The sequence below is a fragment of the Pelophylax lessonae genome (assembly GCF_965119305.1).
Source record: "Pelophylax lessonae genome assembly, chromosome: 1".
In the NCBI taxonomy this organism is placed as follows: Eukaryota; Metazoa; Chordata; class Amphibia; order Anura; family Ranidae; genus Pelophylax; species Pelophylax lessonae.
In genome coordinates this window covers 77,674,610-77,691,818 of record NC_138768.1, presented here as the reverse complement: position 1 = coordinate 77,691,818, position 17,209 = coordinate 77,674,610, and the positions used below count along the sequence as shown (strand labels likewise).

Genomic DNA, 17,209 nt, shown 5'->3' with positions numbered 1-17,209 from the left:
CAGTTGTAAAGTCACAAGACACAAGTCCATTTACATCTGCCGCTCTATAGAGGTCAATGGAGGGTCTCATTGGGTCCACCTGAAAAACGGACAGGCGGACCCAATCGGAATGATCCTGGGAAAAGGGCCTAAGGCTGCTTTCACACAGATGCACTGTGGTTTACCTGCACCTCAGCTGACCTCCATCTTCACTTCTTCCTCAGGATTCCTGCAGGTATCGCTGGCTGCTGCTTCTGTCTCCCAGGTGGGTATGGCTGGTGGCTGCTGCTGGCTGTCCTCCAGGGCAGGTACTTCTGGTGGGTACTGCTGGCTCGTACTGATGGCTGGTACTGCGGGTGGGTACTGGTGGCGGGTACTGCTAGCTGGTACTGCTGGTGGGTACTGCTGGCTGGTACTGCTGGCGGGTACTGCTGTGCAGTACCCACCTTCTACTGCTGGTGGGTACTGCGTGTGGGTACTGCTGATGGGTCCTGCTGGCTGGTACTGCAGGTAGGTACTGCTGGCTGGTACTGTTGGTAGATATTGCTGACTGCTACTGTTGATAGATATTGCTGGCTGGTACTGCTTGCTGGTACCGTTGGTAGGTATTGCTGGCTGGTACTACTGCCTGGTTCCTGACCCACCATCCCCCAGCATCAGTGGGACAGGAAGCATGCGGCTGCAGTAGAGAACAGAGCCAATGCTTCCTGTATCGCTCCTGTGACTGTGACAGGTAGTGTACATTTGGTGTCACTCTGCCAGTGACAGGAGTCGGCACTATACAGGAAGCATCGGCTCTGCTTCCTCTAGTGCCGGCTCTGTTCTTCACATTGATGCTCGGGGATGGCGGGTCGGGAACCCGCAATCCGGGCTTACTGACCCTCCCCCGCTCCAGAGCAGGAGGTGGCGGGGATCCTGATGGGGGGGCACAGTATAATGTTGGTGGGGCCCTGGCCCCCCTATTGATGCCACTGGTTACCTGTCTACCCACACCTCCCGAATGGGCAGGCAGTTACCAAATTAAATGAAGAATCAATGAAACATGAGAATGCTCACCAGCACCCTTGCAGTCCATTGAGTACCACAAGCCATTGGCTGAGGTGGCCGACAGTACTTCTAGTTTATTTATTCACAGGACTCTGTGAATATATGACGCAGCAGTGCCAGCAGAGCCCCGCACAGCCACACTGTTTTTAAATTTTGACAGCGGCTGTGGGGAGAGGATTCGCAGCTTGCTGTCCCAGGGGAAGGGGAAGGGGCTTGGAGGGAAAGGAGGCAGGATCTGGAACATGTATCATGTTCCACCCTAAATACCGGTGGAATATGTAACATGTTCCAAATGTGAAAAAGTTAAAAAGTGTGAAAATTATAGTTACACCCAAGCACTTAAAATACCATTGCCCCCTCCCCCACAAACATACAAATGTAAATGCATGCATCAGGGGTGCCTATGTGGGAAAATGTTGATTGTGGTTCACACAGATCCAAGGCAGTCGTGGAGTGGATTGCAAAAGGGTCCTGTGCAATTTTTGGTCTGGTTTAGGTGCAAAAATTTACACCCCAATAGCACCCGAACAGGTTAGCAGACACGTGTCAGACTCCAGGCACGAACGTGTGGCTGCACATATGTGAACTCGGCCTAATCCTTGGAGTCGTACTAGTGCTGATGCATTGTACTGTACGTTTGTCTTGTGGTTATGGTTGTAACTGTTTAGTATACTTTTTTAAAAACAATAAAACGGAAAATTGTATCAAATACTTATCATAATTTTCCTTTCCTGACACCAAACCATGGCAACATAGTAGTGATAGAGCTCCGCCTCTTCTCCACTCCCTCAGGACCAGTAAAAAGCATGAAAAAAGAAGTAGTTAGTGGCCCCCTATTCTTTGTAACAAGCCACATACCGAAACATACAGGGTTGGCCCATTTGCTGCCATTGTTTGACCTCAGGAAAGGAAAATTACGGTAAGTATTTGATACAATTTTCTGTTTTCCTGACACCAACATGGCAGCATACTAGTAATAAATAACTAGCTGACAGGGCGGGTACTGCTTGAGCACAAAATAAATTTATTGATGACGTGACAGACAACAATGCATCAGGATCCACTCTATAATGCCTTAGGAAAGTATTCTAGGAAGACCATGACATTGCCCTTCATATGGTCTCCATTGACACATTAGATTGGGCTGCCTATGAAGCTGCAACAGTCCTGGTAGAGTGTGCAGTCACCACTGAGGAAAGCTTACAACCCCTAGATCTGTAAGCTCTGCGTATAAACTTTACAATCCAGCTTGCCAAGGCCCTTGCGGTAGCTTTTCCTCGCTGTTTTCCAGCTGGAATTCTAAAGAGTTTATCTGATGACCTGAAGGGAGCAATGCCAATAAATATTTTCTTAACATTCTAAAAACGTCTAACTCATGTAATTTCCCTAAGTGTTCCTCCGGGAAATTGGCCAAAGCCCAGATGCCTGTCTGCTGGAAGGATGTTGCCACCTTCGGAAAAAATGGTTTATGGGTCGTAGTTCCACTCAGTCTGGAAACAAAACAATATGCCTTTCTGAGGTCCCAAGGGCCTGAAGTTCAGAAACTCTTCGGCCTGAGGTTATAGCCTTCAGAAAAACTGCCTTGTGGGTAATATCCCAAAGTGAACATTGCTCAGTTGGAGAAAATTGATGACTTGATAGGAAGTCCAATAGAACAGAAAGATCCCATTGGGTAAAAACTTGGTGGGCGTATCTTAATGACTGCTTTTAGGAATTGCCCAATCAATAGAATTTCAGCCCATTGTTTTTGCTGAGATTGCTAAAACTTGTGCTTTCAACAAGCTCAGGCTAAGGCGCTTGTCCAATCCAGATAGGAGGAAATCAAGGACCGCTGATAGTGGAAGTGCAGAAAGATTTAGTTTTCACTCATCTAGGAAGATTGCAAATCTGTCCCAAACTTTGGCATGTACTTTGTTGGTGGAAGGCTTTCTAGCTTTCAGTAGAGTAGAGATTACCCTAGAGGAACAACCTACGCTCAACAGCCTCCCCCTTTCAACAGCCACGCTTGTAGTCCCAGCCTGCGTATGTTCGGATGTAGGAAGTCGTCTTGCACTAGGAGGCATGGGAACACTGGGAGGGGAACTGGTTGTTGCATGCTAAGGTGTATTGCCAGAGTAAACCAGGGCCTCCGTGGACAGAATGAAAGAATGGCTATGACTGTTCTGTTATGCTCTCTCTCAGCAGTCTCAAGAAGAATCTCATTTTAAGAGATATTTGGGGAAAGGCATAGGCTAGGGTACAATTCCAGGGCTCAGCTAGAGCATCCATTCCCTCTGCCTGAGGGTGTGGAAATGGGAAAGAAACCTCTGAAGTTTGTGATTGTTGTGGGCTGCAAAGAGATCTATTTGAGGCGTGCCTCACATGTGGGCCAGTTGGGCAAAGACTTGGGTATGTATGGCTTACTTGTTGTGATTTGCAAATGAGCACAAAAGATGGTCTGCCTCAGTGCTTTAAGTGGCCCAAAAGAGGTGCCGGTACTCTATTATAGCCTATACATTTTTTTCGCTCCCCCCCCACCCCAAATCAGGGTCCCCACAGAGCACCCCCCCTGGCCTAGGCTGGGGCCCCGGAGCAGAGGGACTCACTGGTGGTGACTGGTCTACCTCTTGAGTGGGAAATATTCTTGGGGGGGGGGGCAATTGAGTGCGCAGATGTCCAAAATGAGCGTACTGGTACGCTAAGGCGCACAGAGAGGTGGCGGTATGCTCAAGAGCCATATTTGGAAGTGGCGGTACTGAGTACCGGTGCATACCGGCCCACTTAAAGCACTGGTCTGCCTGCATGTTCAACCTCCCAGAGAGGTAAATTGCCTTCAGAGCTTGTAGGTGACCCTCCGCTTAGGACATTATGGGCTCCACCCCCCGTGTGTTGGATATAGGCAACTGCTCCCTTCTTGTCCATCTGTAAAGTAACCGGCCTGCCCCTGATCTTATGGTATAAGGCCCTGAGGGCAAAGGGGGATGCTCGAACCCCTAGCACATTCAATACTATTCTTTTTACTGGAAATCTCCATCTACTTCAGACCAACTGTCCCTCACAATGCGCCCCCCCAGCCTGCTTCGCTGGCATCGGTTTTAAGATTGATCCAATCTAATGGCCCTAAGAGATGTGATTTCCTCAAGGTCTCTTTCTTCGACCACCAATGCAGGCTGATAGTAGCTGCAGGCTCATAGTGAGTGATACTGCTATTAGCTGCGCTAGGTTTTGTTTTCGCCACTGTGCCAGAAAACCTAGTTGGATCTGCCGCAGGTGCCATTGTGCCCAAAGGATCATTAAAATACAGAAAGACAGTGCCCAGCAGGCTAAGACACTGGGAAGCTGATAGGTAAGTCGCTGTCCTCAGAACTCTCTTTCTGATCGTCACCGCTTTCTCTGACAGAATTGAAACCCAGGTGTTGGCAGTGTTGAAGAGTGCCCCCAAGTACACTAACTGCTGTGTAGGAGCAAGTTGGCTCATTTTGAAGTTGATAATTCAGCTGAATCTCTGTAGGGTATGTATGAGAATCTTTCTGTGTGCCAACTGTTCCCTGGCCAGCAGGAGTATATCGTCCAGGTAGTGATGGACCCGAAGGCCCTGCACTCTGAGCAGGGCTAATGCTGCAATGAAGATTTTTGTGAATGTCCTTGGAGATGGGCATAGGCCGAAGGGCAGACTGGTGAACTGCAGATGTGTATGACCTACCGCAAACCTCAGATATTTCTGAAAGGACGGCAAGATTGGAATGTGAAGGTAGGCGTCCAGCGGGTCTAATGAAAACATCCAGTCGCTCACCTGGACTGTTTGGATAATTGTGTTGATGGACTCCATTTTGAATTTCTCCAAAAGAATAAAGTGGTTTAGCCTTTTCAGGTCTACTACCTTCTTGCGGACCATAAACAGGGTAGAGTAAAACCCGGTGTACCTTTCTGAAAATGGAACTGGTATTATGGTGTGTTCGGAGTGTTTGTATGTACTTTAGCAGTATATTTGCTTTATGCGGTGCTTCTGGAATTTTGGTGGGTGAGAAGTGACCTGGAGGAGAGGCCTTGAGAAACCTCCAGAAATGACCTTGGGTGACTGTTGTTTTCACCCACAGGCCTATGCAATTTTCCACATCTGCAAAAATGCACTAACCTTGCTCCTACTGTGAGCATCTGGGGTTGCACACCATCATAAGGACTTGTTATCCTCTTGCGGAACATTCAGAGTTTTCTTGAGGGACCTGAGGAAGGTTGCCTGTATCCCCTTTGATCCACCACCTGGGCCCCTGGGCTGACGGCTGGCTCTAGGTTCCCTGAACCTGGTAGAATGAAATTTGCTCCGAAATAATTTTGCCCTAATGTGCTTGCTGTCCTGCTAGACCAGTCAGGACTTGCCTCTTGATACTCTTAAAAAAGGGCAGTCTTCTACAGGAATTTCCCATCAAACAGTATCTTGCACCAATTTTGCTTTGAAGATGTGTCCGCTGCCCAGGGTTTTAACCACAGTGTCCTTTTACCTGTAAAGGAGTGCAGCATTGCTCTGGCCAAACACTTAATTATGTCTATAGCCATCACACCAATAAAATCCGGTAATACTTTAAGCTCATCTAGCACTCGAATAATATCTACTCTAGGCACTCCTTTTACCACTGTCTCGATGTTCTGGGTCCAGACTTTTGGACCGCTGGCCACTGAGGTGAGGGCTATGGCTGGGCGACAGGCCGGGCCGACTGCCTGATGGGCCCTTCTGAGGTCTGGATCTATTTTTCTACCCATCACATCCTAAATGAGTCCTCCATAGGGAATGTAATATTTTTAGCTAGGCGTGCCCAGAAGCTGTTTTGCAAGGTATGACGCGTCTGCACCGGAACTGACGTCGGATTCCTGGGAGCGATGACGTTCAGCTCCCAGGAATCATTGCAAAGCCAGGAAGTGACGACTCGCTGCGGCCGCCGAGGGGAGGAAGAGGAAGTAAGGTAAGTATATTTTCTTTTAAACAAGGTAAGTAAAAAAAAAAAAAAAAATTGCGATTATCCATTTGTTTTTCAGGTGACCCGGAGCGAGAAGATGGAGGTAAGTATAATTTTAGGGTGGAAGTCCACTTTAAGTGAAGCCACCTTCTGCCTCCTGCAAGGGGTACAATTTGTGTAGCCTATTGAATGGAAATCTTTTCTCTGTTTTCTGCCATTCCTGTTTGATGACATCCTTAATTTCGTCCAAGGGAAAGAAGGATTGGCGTTTTTGGAGGAAGGGAAAATAGGACTTTGCCTGTTTTGGCGCCTTCCTCCTCCTCCAATCGCAGATCGCCACCATTAGTAGTAAAAATAAATAAATAAAAATGACATAAATCTTTCCCGTAGTTAGTAGACGTGATTACTTTTGCGCAAACCAATAAAAATACGCTTATTGCTATTCTTTTTAACCAAAAATATGTAGTAGAAAACAAATTGGCCTAAAATGTTAAAACATTTTTATTTTTTATTTTGGGAATGTTATATAGCAGAAAGTGAAAACTATTGTTTTTTTTTTTTCAGAATTGTCGCTCTTCTGTTTATAGCGCAAAAAAATTTAAATCGCCCAGGTTATCAAATACCACCAAAAGAAAGCTCTATTTGTGGGGAAAAAAGGACATTCATTTTATTTGGGCACAGCGTCGCACGACCGCACAATTGTCCGTTGAAGTAACTCAGTGCCGAATCGCAAAATATGGCCTGGTCATTAACCACTTGCTGACCGCTCACTGAGCTGGTACTGCAGCAAAGTGGTAGACCTACGTCGCTGGACTCCTCCCCTTGTGGGCGGCGTGCGCCGCCGGAGGTTTGCTCCCGCTGTTTTCAGTCACAGTGGGAGTCGGGCCAGGGGAGGAGCGGTGGCGATCACCGCTGCTCTTCCCCGATCGTCGGGGGAATCGAGTGTGGAGATCCGCCCGCTTGTGTAAACAATGCGGGCGGATCTCCTAAGTGACAAACAGTGACAGATTGCAGGGTTCAGCATAGCTGAACATGCGATCTGTCCCTGTGTCACTCAGTCACCTCCCCCCACACACGCCAGTAAGCACCAGGCATACATTAACCCCTTGATCCCCAATAAAAGTTAACCCCTTCCCTGCCAGTGTCATTATTACAGTAACAGTGCATATTTATAGCACTGATTACTGTAGTAATGTCACTGGTACCCCCAAAAGTGTCAAAAATGTCAGTAAAGGGTCCGATCTGTCCGCCGCAATGTCGCAGTCCCGCAAAAAATATCGCAGATCGCCGCCATTACTAGTAAAAAAAAAAAAAAAAATAAAAATGACATAAATTTCCCATAGTTAGTAGCTGCGATAACTTTTGCGCAAACCAATCAAAATACGCTTATTGCAATTTTTTTTACCAAACATATGTAGCAGAAAACAAATTGGCCTAAAATGTTTAAAAATTTGGATTTTTACTTTTTGGGGGGGGGGGGGGGGGGAATTTCATATAAAAAAATGTGAAAAATATTATTTTTTCAAAATTGTCGCTCTTTTTTTGTTTATAGCGCAAAAAGTAAAAATCGCACAGGTGATCAAATACCACCAAAAGAAAGCTCTGTTTGTGGGGAAAAAAAGGACGTCAATTTTGTTTGGGTATGGTGTTGAATGACCGCGCAATTGACAGTTAAAGTCGCACAGTGCCGAATCGCAAAAAGTGGCCCAGACGTAAGACAGCAAAACCCTCCGGTGGTAAAGTGGTTAAAGGGGAAATCTTCCGGTCCAGGAGTAGTTAAAGAGGAAGTAAACCCTCCTCAGGAAGTTGTACCTATAGGTAAGCCTATGATAAGGCTTACCTATAGGTACTGTAAATATCTCCTAAACTTACACCGTTTAGGAGATATTTACCTTTAATGCAGCCAGTGACGTCACTGGCGCATGCGCTCTGAAGGAACGGCTGACCGTGCCGTTCCTTCAGAGCCCCGTGCCGTGACCGTCGGCTCCCGTGCGCGTGCGCGGGAGTGACGTCACCGCGGCTCCGGCCAATCAGATGACCGGATGCCGCGATCCCGGAAGACGGGCGACATGTCATGTCGCCCGTCATACAGGTAAGAGAGCGGCACGGCGGGGGCTCGTTCTAAGGTAAGTATTTCATAATGAGCTAGTATGCGAAGCATACTAGCTCATTATGTCTTTCTCTTGCAGGTTGTAAAAAAAAAAAAAATTTTTTTAAATGAGTTTACAACCTCTTTAAGCTTCTTCCTTTTTTTTTTGAGAGGAAGCCATTTTGTCGGAGCCCCGAGCCCCCACAGGGGATATGGCTCAGGGACAATGGAGACAGGCCCTGCAGCGGGGAGCATTCTAAACATAGGGGCGGGGAAAAGGGCGGGGCTTAGGTCACCTCCCTCTGCCCATCCTCCGCAGTCACAGCAAATGAGGCCGCTGTGTCCGCGGTGGCTCCTCCCTCCTGTCAGCATCGGTGACGCGCACGGGCCGGAAGAGCGCTTTGCATTAGTGGATCGTGGTGTCCGGTGACCCCCGGGAGGAGGTGTGTCTCTCCCGCTGCTCCGGTCATGGTCTGGTGGCGGGCGCTGCTGTGCACATGGTGCTCGGCGAGTGTTGGGAGTCTGGGGCCCCGGGCCCCCGCTGTTCGCTTCCTCGCCCCGAGGCTCATGTTCACCCGACCTCTCTATGGAACCGGCAAGCCCGGGGGGTTCCGCCCGGAGAGGGTGGCTGTGGTGACCAAAACCACCCGCTACGAGTTCGAGCAGCAGCGGTACCGGACCACCGGCCTGTCCGAGGAGGAGCTGAAAGAGCTGGTGAGTCTGGGGCCACAGGGGCCACAATCCGGGGATACTGACTGCATAATACTCACCTCGTCCGTTGGGGGTTCACCTTCTCCGGTCGTGGGGTGACCACCGCCTCCAATTGAGGGGCCCCCCTCCGCAGGGAGACCGCCGCCTCCAATTGTGGGGCTCCCCTCCGCAGGATGACCACCGCCTCCAATTGTGGGGCTCCCCTCCGCAGGGAGACCGCCGCCTCCAATTGTGGGGCTCCCCTCCGCAGGGAGACCGCCGCCTCCAATTGTGGGGCCCCCCTCCGCAGGGAGACCGCCGCCTCCAATTGTGGGGCTCCCCTCCGCAGGGAGACCGCCGCCTCCAATTGTGGGGCCCCCCTCTGCAGGATGACCACCGCCTCCAATTGAGGGGCTCCCCTCCGCAGGGAGACCACCGCCTCCAATTGAGGGGCTCCCCTCCGCAGGATGACCACCGCCTCCAATTGTGGGGCCCCCCCTCCGCAGGATGACTGCCACCTCCAATTGTGGGGTCTCCCTCCGCAGGGAGACCACCGCCTCCGATTGTGGGGCCCCCCTCCGCAGGGAGACCGCCGCCTCCAATTGTGGGGCTCCCCTCCGCAGGGAGACCGCCGCCTCCAATTGTGGGGCCCCCCTCTGCAGGATGACCACCGCCTCCAATTGAGGGGCTCCCCTCCGCAGGGAGACCGCCGCCTCCAATTGAGGGGCTCCCCTCCGCAGGGAGACCACCGCCTCCAATTGAGGGGCTCCCCTCCGCAGGATGACCACCGCCTCCGATTGTGGGGCCCCCCTCCGCAGGGAGACCGCCGCCTCCAATTGTGGGGCCTCCCCTCCGCAGGGAGACCACCGCCTCCAATTGAGGGGCTCCCCTCCGCAGGGAGACCACCGCCTCCAATTGAGGGGCTCCCCTCCGCAGGATGACCACCGCCTCCGATTGTGGGGCCCCCCTCCGCAGGGAGACCGCCGCCTCCAATTGAGGGGCTCCCCTCCGCAGGGAGACCACCGCCTCCAATTGAGGGGCTCCCCTCCGCAGGATGACCACCGCCTCCGATTGTGGGGCCCCCCTCCGCAGGGAGACCGCCGCCTCCAATTGTGGGGCCTCCCCTCCGCAGGGAGACCGCCGCCTCCAATTGTAGGGCCCCCCCCCCTCCGCAGGGAGACCGCCGCCTCCAATCGTTGGGCCTCCCTTCGCAGGGAGACCGCTGCCTCCAGTTGTAGGGCCCCCCCCCTCCGCAGGGAGACCGCCGCCTCCAATTGTGGGGTCCCCTCTGCAGGGTGACAGAGGCCTCTGGTCGTGGGGCCCCACCTCCGCAGGGAGACCGTCCTTTCCAGTCATGGGGCCCCCTTCAGCCTGCGTTATCTAAACTTAGCTGTCGGAAGTGACGTGCGCCTCAGAAACTAAGGGGGTAGACCTGTTTTTGAGCTTTTTGTATTTCAGAGTAAAACAGAAACTAGTACGGGGTGTATCTAATTACCAGAGGGAATGCGGCAATTACCCATAAAGATCTGCCACAGATCCCCTCCAGCCTGGAGCTGGCATACAGGAGGTCAGTAGACGATCCCTTCTCTGCCTGGGCGGTGATTCCAATACACGAGCAGAGCCTGCAGGGTTTTCCACTTTTGCTTCTGTTTGTAAATCTGCCCACATACAGAGAGATTGGTACCTCTACCCGAGAATCCTTCCTTCCAGGATAAACTGTCTGGAGATGTAGTCCCTGAAGTCCTCCAGGCACATGATATGGAATCTGTACTTCAGTGTGGAATCCATTGGCTAGAATCCTCTGAGGGGTCTCTTCCATGCAGGGGGCTTTGTTAGGTGATCTATCTGGAGGTCCACTGGATGTCATTTTTGGGAACTGTTGGCAGTTGTGAGGTTAATGTGGGTGGTAGTATCGGGATAAGTTTTCCTAGAGCCCAGAGCGAGAATGCCAAACTATGCCCCCCCCCCCCCCCCCCGCCCCAGGAAAAATAAATTCCCCCTCCTAGAACAATTCTTACCCCCTGCTGCCACCCAAATTCCCTCCTCCAACACCAATTTCTTCCCTCCTAATCTTGTGGTGTGCCCCCTCCCTACCTCACATGATACCACAGAGCCCAGGGGCAGGTGCCTCTCCTGCCCATCCCTCAGCCCTGTTGGGTATTATCTAGTGGGCAAACTCTGACCACTAAACTGGGGTCCAGGTTTGTTGACCATGTAATGCCATCTTTGGGCCACTGCCCCTCATCAGCAGGCCCCTCCATACACCCTGTAGTTCCTGGATGCAATCTGAGATCTGTTGGCTTTATTGCATTAGAGATTAGAGCCGACCATCTGTATAGTCCCTAACACAGGGGATCCTCCGGCCTCCTAAGAACACCGGCCTTATGTGTAACCCTGCCTGAAAGAAGTCGTTGTGACTCTTGACCATCGGACTCATCCATCCATCTCCAAGCAGGGCAGTTCATAAAATGTGGTTGCCCTGTGTGGTACAATGGAAGTTTTTAGGGAGGTTGGCTGTTATATCTCTCTGTAAAAGTTGTCTGTTGTGGGATTGTAGTGATATTTTATTGGATTCCAATCCAACTGTCAGTATGTTTATTGACAGCCTGACAACACCCAGGGCATTGTCACTGTCAGGTGATCATGTCTCATTCCTTTATAGCAGGGATTCCCAAACTACGGCCCTGCAGCTGTTGCGGAACTACACATCCCATGAGGCAGTGTAAAACTCTGACAATCACATTCATGGCTAGGCATCATGGGAGTTGTAGTTCCTGAACAGCTGGAGGGCTTCCCTGCTTTATAGAGTACACAGCTTGTAGGAACAATCATGTACGCTTTCCTTCTTTAGGACCTCTTGTATTGGTTTTACCTGATTGCTGTGATAGCCTCGGATTGGCTATAACAGTGATCAGTCCACCTCCATGTTTTCTGTCTCTGTGAATGGTGGCGAGAGATGCATTGTATCACTCTGTCCTTCAAGAGATAGAGAAAAAAGATAAAAAAAACCTAGATTAACCACTTGCCGACTGCCGCACGACTACGCTAGCCTGTGAGGGTCTATGGAGCGAGCGCGCATGTCCCAATGTCCGCCGGTCACTCGCGATCGTCCGTTAGAGTGGGAGAAAAGCAGGCGGCTGATGTACACAAAGCCATCTGTCAGTCTCCCCTGTGTAAGAATAGTGATCATACGGTTCTACTATGTAGGACCGTTAATCACTGTTCCTACACCTCAAGCCACAGCCAATCACAGTTAGAATCACGCCCCTAGGGACACACATAACCCCTCCCTCTAAAAAAAAAAAAAAAAAAAAAAAAAAAAAAAAAGTTAACCCCTTCACTGCCAGTGTCATTTTACAGTACCAGTGCATATGTATAGCACTGATTACTGTAGAGATGTCACTGGTAACCCCAAAAGTGTCAAAAATGTCAGTCAAGGGTCTGATCTGTCCGCCGCAATGTTGCAGTACCGCAAAAAAAATCGCAGATCGCCGCCATTACGCGTTAAAAAAAAAAATGACAAAAATCTTTCCCTTAGTTAGTAAACGCAATAAGTTTTGCGCAAACCAATCAAAATACGCTTTTTTGCGATTTTTACCAAACCTATGTAGCAGAAAACAAATTGGCCTAAAATGTTAAATTTTGATTTTTACATTTTTATTTTGGGAATTTCATATAAATGTGAAAAATATTGTAATTTTTGCAAAAAGGACGCTCTTCTTTTTTTTTTTTTTGTTTATAGCGCAAAAAGTAAAAATCGCACAGGTGATCAAATGCTACCAAAAGAAAGCTCTGTTTGTGGGGAAAAAAGGACGTCAAATTTGTTTGGGTACAGCATCGCACGACCGCGCAATTGTTAAAGTCACGCAGTGCCGAATCGCAAAGTAGGCCCTGGTCAGGAAGGGGGGTAAAATCTTCCGGGGCTTAAGTGGTTAAGGTTTTATTTTGGATAGGATGTTTTTTTTTTTTTTTAGTGTCAGTATCGGTGTCAGCATGTTTTAGGTAGAATTTAAAAAAAGCGCTCTATTGATTCCGGGCTGTACTACAGGTACATACACAATACCGTATGTGGTATCACTGCCATTGTCAGGAGCGAGAGAATATCTTTATTTGGTGGTAGGTTATGGTAGTAGCAAGAAATATACAGTTACATTTATTATTTTTTTTTTTTTTGTTTTTAACTATTGTGCCAGTTTTCCCTTGGGGAAAAAAAAACAGGAGTTATCCATTACCATTTTACCACCAAATGAATACCCGATTTTGTCCTAAAAAAAAAAAAAAAAAGGTATAATCCACTTGGATGCGCAAAGTAGTTGTACAGTTTTACTAACCCATGACAAAATTGGGCTTGGCCATTTAGATTTGCTTTACACTTGGGCCCCTTTCACACTAGCGGACCGTTCAGAGCCGCCTGTCCGTTTTTCAGGCGGATCTGAACGGATGCCCCATGTATCTCTATGGGGCATCGGATGTCAGCGGAGACATTCGGTCCAATCCGGACGGATGGAAACCCTATTTTCCCCTACGGTCCGTTCTCATCGGATTCCCCCATAGAGAAGAATGGGGACCTGACAGCTCTGTCTCTGCACACAGCGCAGAGACAGAGCTGCCATCCGCCTGCTCAGTGGGGATCGGCAGATCTATCCCCCGCTGAGAAAAATGGAGTCCGCCTGACAGACTCCCTGTGTGAAAGGGGCTTTAAGGGGGTTAGGCTGAAGTTTAGGAATTACAAGTTTTACCTATTTACGATAGTCCAGCTTGGACCGATGTAAGTATGTATGTGCCACACCTTTGAGATCCCCCCCCCCGGAAGCTGGAAATCGCTGCAATAGGCACCACTACTACAGAGGTTACCTCTAGCTTCCGGGTCTCATTCTGAGCAGCTGCATTGTGAACAGAGGAGGATGCTTGCTCAGCACGGGTGACATTCGGGGGATGCTTGCCCAGCACGGGTGACATTCGGGGGATGCTTGCCCAGCACGGGTGACATTCGGGGGATGCTTGCCCAGCACGGGTGACATTCGGGGGATGCTTGCCCAGCACGGGTGACATTCGGGGGATGCTTGCCCAGCACGGGTGACATTCGGGGGATGCTTGCCCAGCACGGGTGACATTCGGGGGATGCTTGCCCAGCACGGGTGACATTCGGGGGATGCTTGCTCAGCCACGGGTGACATTTGGGGGATGCTTGCTCAGCCACGGGTGACATTTGGGGGATGCTTGCTCAGCACGAGGGGACATTCGGGGAACAATTTTGCATCCTCTCCAATGAATGTAAAGCGTTTTTTGACTTGACAAGATGGAGAGGCAGGGCAGCGATGTCACGATCCAATCAGAGAACACTTTCTATTCATTGAGAAAATGCAATTTGTTCCCTGAATGGCACCTATGCCAAGCGGGTTAACTTTGCGTTCAGTGAGCAAAAGTGCAGCTGCTCAGCATGGAACCTGGAAGCTAGTGGGGGGGGGGGGTCACTGTAGTAGCAGTGCCTACTACAAGTGATTTCCAGCTTCCACCGGTATCCAACAGGTATGACACATACATACTTTCACTGGTTCAAGCTGGACCCATGTAAATTGCCATACATAAACTTCAGCTTCAAGGAAGGCTGTGATTCTCTTGGTACCGCGAACACTTGCAGCTTTATTTACATACAAATCGTATTCTTTAGTACAAATCGCTAAGTGCAGTGAGGCATAGCAGCAATTCATTATGTACTGGCCTCACTAAACTTTATCTTCTCCCACCACTCGAATGCGTTGCAGTTCCAATGTATGTGCTGCAGCACACCAAATTGTACGGTAACACTTTACCATGCCTTGCGGTGTGCTGTGTTGTCACAAATGGTGGGCTCCGGTTTTTGCCCATTTAGGTGCATTGCCATCGCTTACATTTTGAATGGGCTGCCTTAAAGTGGCTGTAAACCTTTACATACACCCAGTGATGTGACTGGCATCAGGTGATACATTGAGATGAAACATAAACTCCTCCATAAGCTGTACCTGTTTATCTTCAGCCCTATATACTCTACATTCGTGAGTATATAGTATATAGTATACAAGTGCAGAATTTATACAGCTTCTCTGAGCTTTCAGAAAGAAGGGGGTGGGGAGCTGAAGTTACACACAGTGAGGAGAGCTGATTGGAGGGAAGCGACCCCCCCCCCCCCCGCTTTTTTACACAGGGACAGAGCTGAGGCTGACAATCACAGGCTGTGTGCTGGATATCTCTCCCCTGTCACCTTTTATCTTTTGGTGTCAGGAAAACTTGTGAAAAGTGCAGAAAGCAGAGGAAGAAAACAGCAGACAGAAATAACCCTTAGTGTTCTGGATTGAGACAAGTACACACTGTTTAGGGATATGCTTTGTTCATACTTCATGTCTGAGGTTTGCAACCACTTTAATTTGTGTGCATTATTACAGGGCACTTCATCATAAATGTGTAACTCCGGCCTTAATCCTTTGCATTGACGAATGACAGGAAGGTGCCGGTAGTGTACTTGGAAAATTCCAGGTGTCAGTGAGACTTCTGAGATGCCACTCTTGGTATTGGAGCATGTGTATAGACAAAACATTTTCTTTGTTCAAAACTTTATCTGGTTATTTTTTGCTGTCTGTCTTTATGGTGAGATTCCTCTTCACTTCCAGCCCTGTAGCCACAACAAGAAATTATAGGAACACTGCTTTGAGTACAAAGATCGCTGGGATAAATAGAGGGTTAAATCTCCCCCTCGGGGACACAGACCGCAATAAATGCCTGAAGATTCTGACGCTTCCCTACTCTGTCCAAAAAAAGGTTTTGCCTTTACTTGCATTTTAATGGGGACATGTGCAAAATATGGCTTGGCTCCTCGAGTGCCTACTGGTTCCTAGACTGCATTAGTTGGCTCTGCACAGCCAATATTTACACAATGAATGCATCGAATTCTTCATAGCAGATATACATCTATCCCCTCTACATGAGTGGCCGGGGGGGGGGGGGAGCGATGACTTTACTTGCGCGGAAGCCGCTGTTTACGGCACAGGTTCTGAAGGTCCGGCACAGTTCACCAGACCTTCAGAGCGCATGTATCGGTGATGTCACCGGCTGCATGCACTCTAAATATCTCAAACAGTGCACATTTAGAAGATATTCACAGCACCTACAGGTAATCTTTAAAGAGGAAGTAAACCCTCCTCTGACACTTGTACCTATAGGTAAGCCTATGATAAGGATTACCTATAGGTACTGTAAATATCTCCTAAACTTGTACCGTTTAGGAGATATTTACCTTGCATGCAGCCAGTGACATCACTGGCGCATGCGCTCTGAAGGAACGGCACCAGCGGCCGTTCCTTCAGAGCGCATGCGCCGTGCCGTGACCGTCGTCTCCTGCGCGTGTTCGTGGGAGTGACGTCACCGCGGCTCCGGCCAATCAGATGGCCGGATGCCGCGATCCCGGAAGACGGGCGACTGAGCATGTCGCCCGTCAGAGGTAAGCGGGCGGCACGGCGGGGGCTAGTTCTAAGGTAAGTATTTCATAATGTGCTAGTATGCGATGCATACTAGCTCATCATGGGTTTCTCTTTCAGGTTGGAAAAAATAAATAAATAAAAATTTGGGTTTACAACCTCTTTAAGGGTCCTTTCACACGGGCGCTCCGTATGTCCGCAAATCATTCTATTTTTTTTGCGGATGATTTGCGGACATAATGTATGTCAATGGCATTGCGGATGTCAGCGGAATACCATCCGCTGACATCCGATTTCCTTCCTTTCAGTTCTGTTCCGTTTTTTGGAACTGAACAGAACCCTATTTTTCCTCCGTTCAAAAAACGGTAAGGAAGGAAATCGGATGTCAGCGGTGTCATCCGCTGACATCCGCAATGCCCATAGACTTAACATTATGTCCGCATATCATCCGCAAACGGATGGGATGATATGCGGACATACGGAGCGGATGACACAAATGTCATCCGCTCCGTGAAAAAAAAAAAGTCCCGCAGCGGAACAAAACACCGGAGCTGCCGTGTGAAAGAGCCCTAAGGCTTTAGAAGCACTTGACGTGTCCAGTCCATCATTATAGTAAATAAAAGTTAGAAGAACTTGGATGCTGCCTTACAAGTGCCTGGGGTCCAGTGCTATCTTCCCTTGATTCTTCTTATTTTATTTTTTATTTATTTCAGGTTCTTATATAGCGCTGTCAATTTACACAGCACTTTACATATACATTGTACATTCGCATCAGTCCCTGCCCTCAAGAAGCTTACAATCTAAGGTCCCTAACTCGCATACATACATAGTAGGGCCAATTTTTTTTATACAGGATCCAATTAACCTACCAGCATGTCTTTGGAGTGTGGGAGGAAACCGGAGTACCCGGAGGAAACCCACGCAGGCACAGGGAGAACATGCAAACTCCAGGCAGGTAGCGTCGTGGTTGGGATGGTTCTTATCGCTGCAGGTCCCCGGCACCCTTATCTTGGATACATGAC

At 49.2% G+C, this 17,209-nt stretch overlaps 1 protein-coding gene across 2 annotated transcripts in view; it reads left to right on the top strand.

The window, feature by feature from the left end:
- The first annotated feature begins 8,406 nt into the window (after positions 1-8,406).
- NADK2 (NAD kinase 2, mitochondrial) overlaps positions 8,407-17,209 on the top strand; it is a 66,877-nt gene continuing 58,074 nt past the window's right edge. For both annotated transcript variants that reach the window (XM_082261380.1, XM_082261379.1), the window contains exon 1: positions 8,407-8,760. In XM_082261380.1, coding sequence (XP_082117506.1) covers positions 8,515-8,760 — 246 coding nt within the window. In that variant the 5' untranslated portion in view covers positions 8,407-8,514. The remainder of the gene's footprint in view (positions 8,761-17,209) is intronic.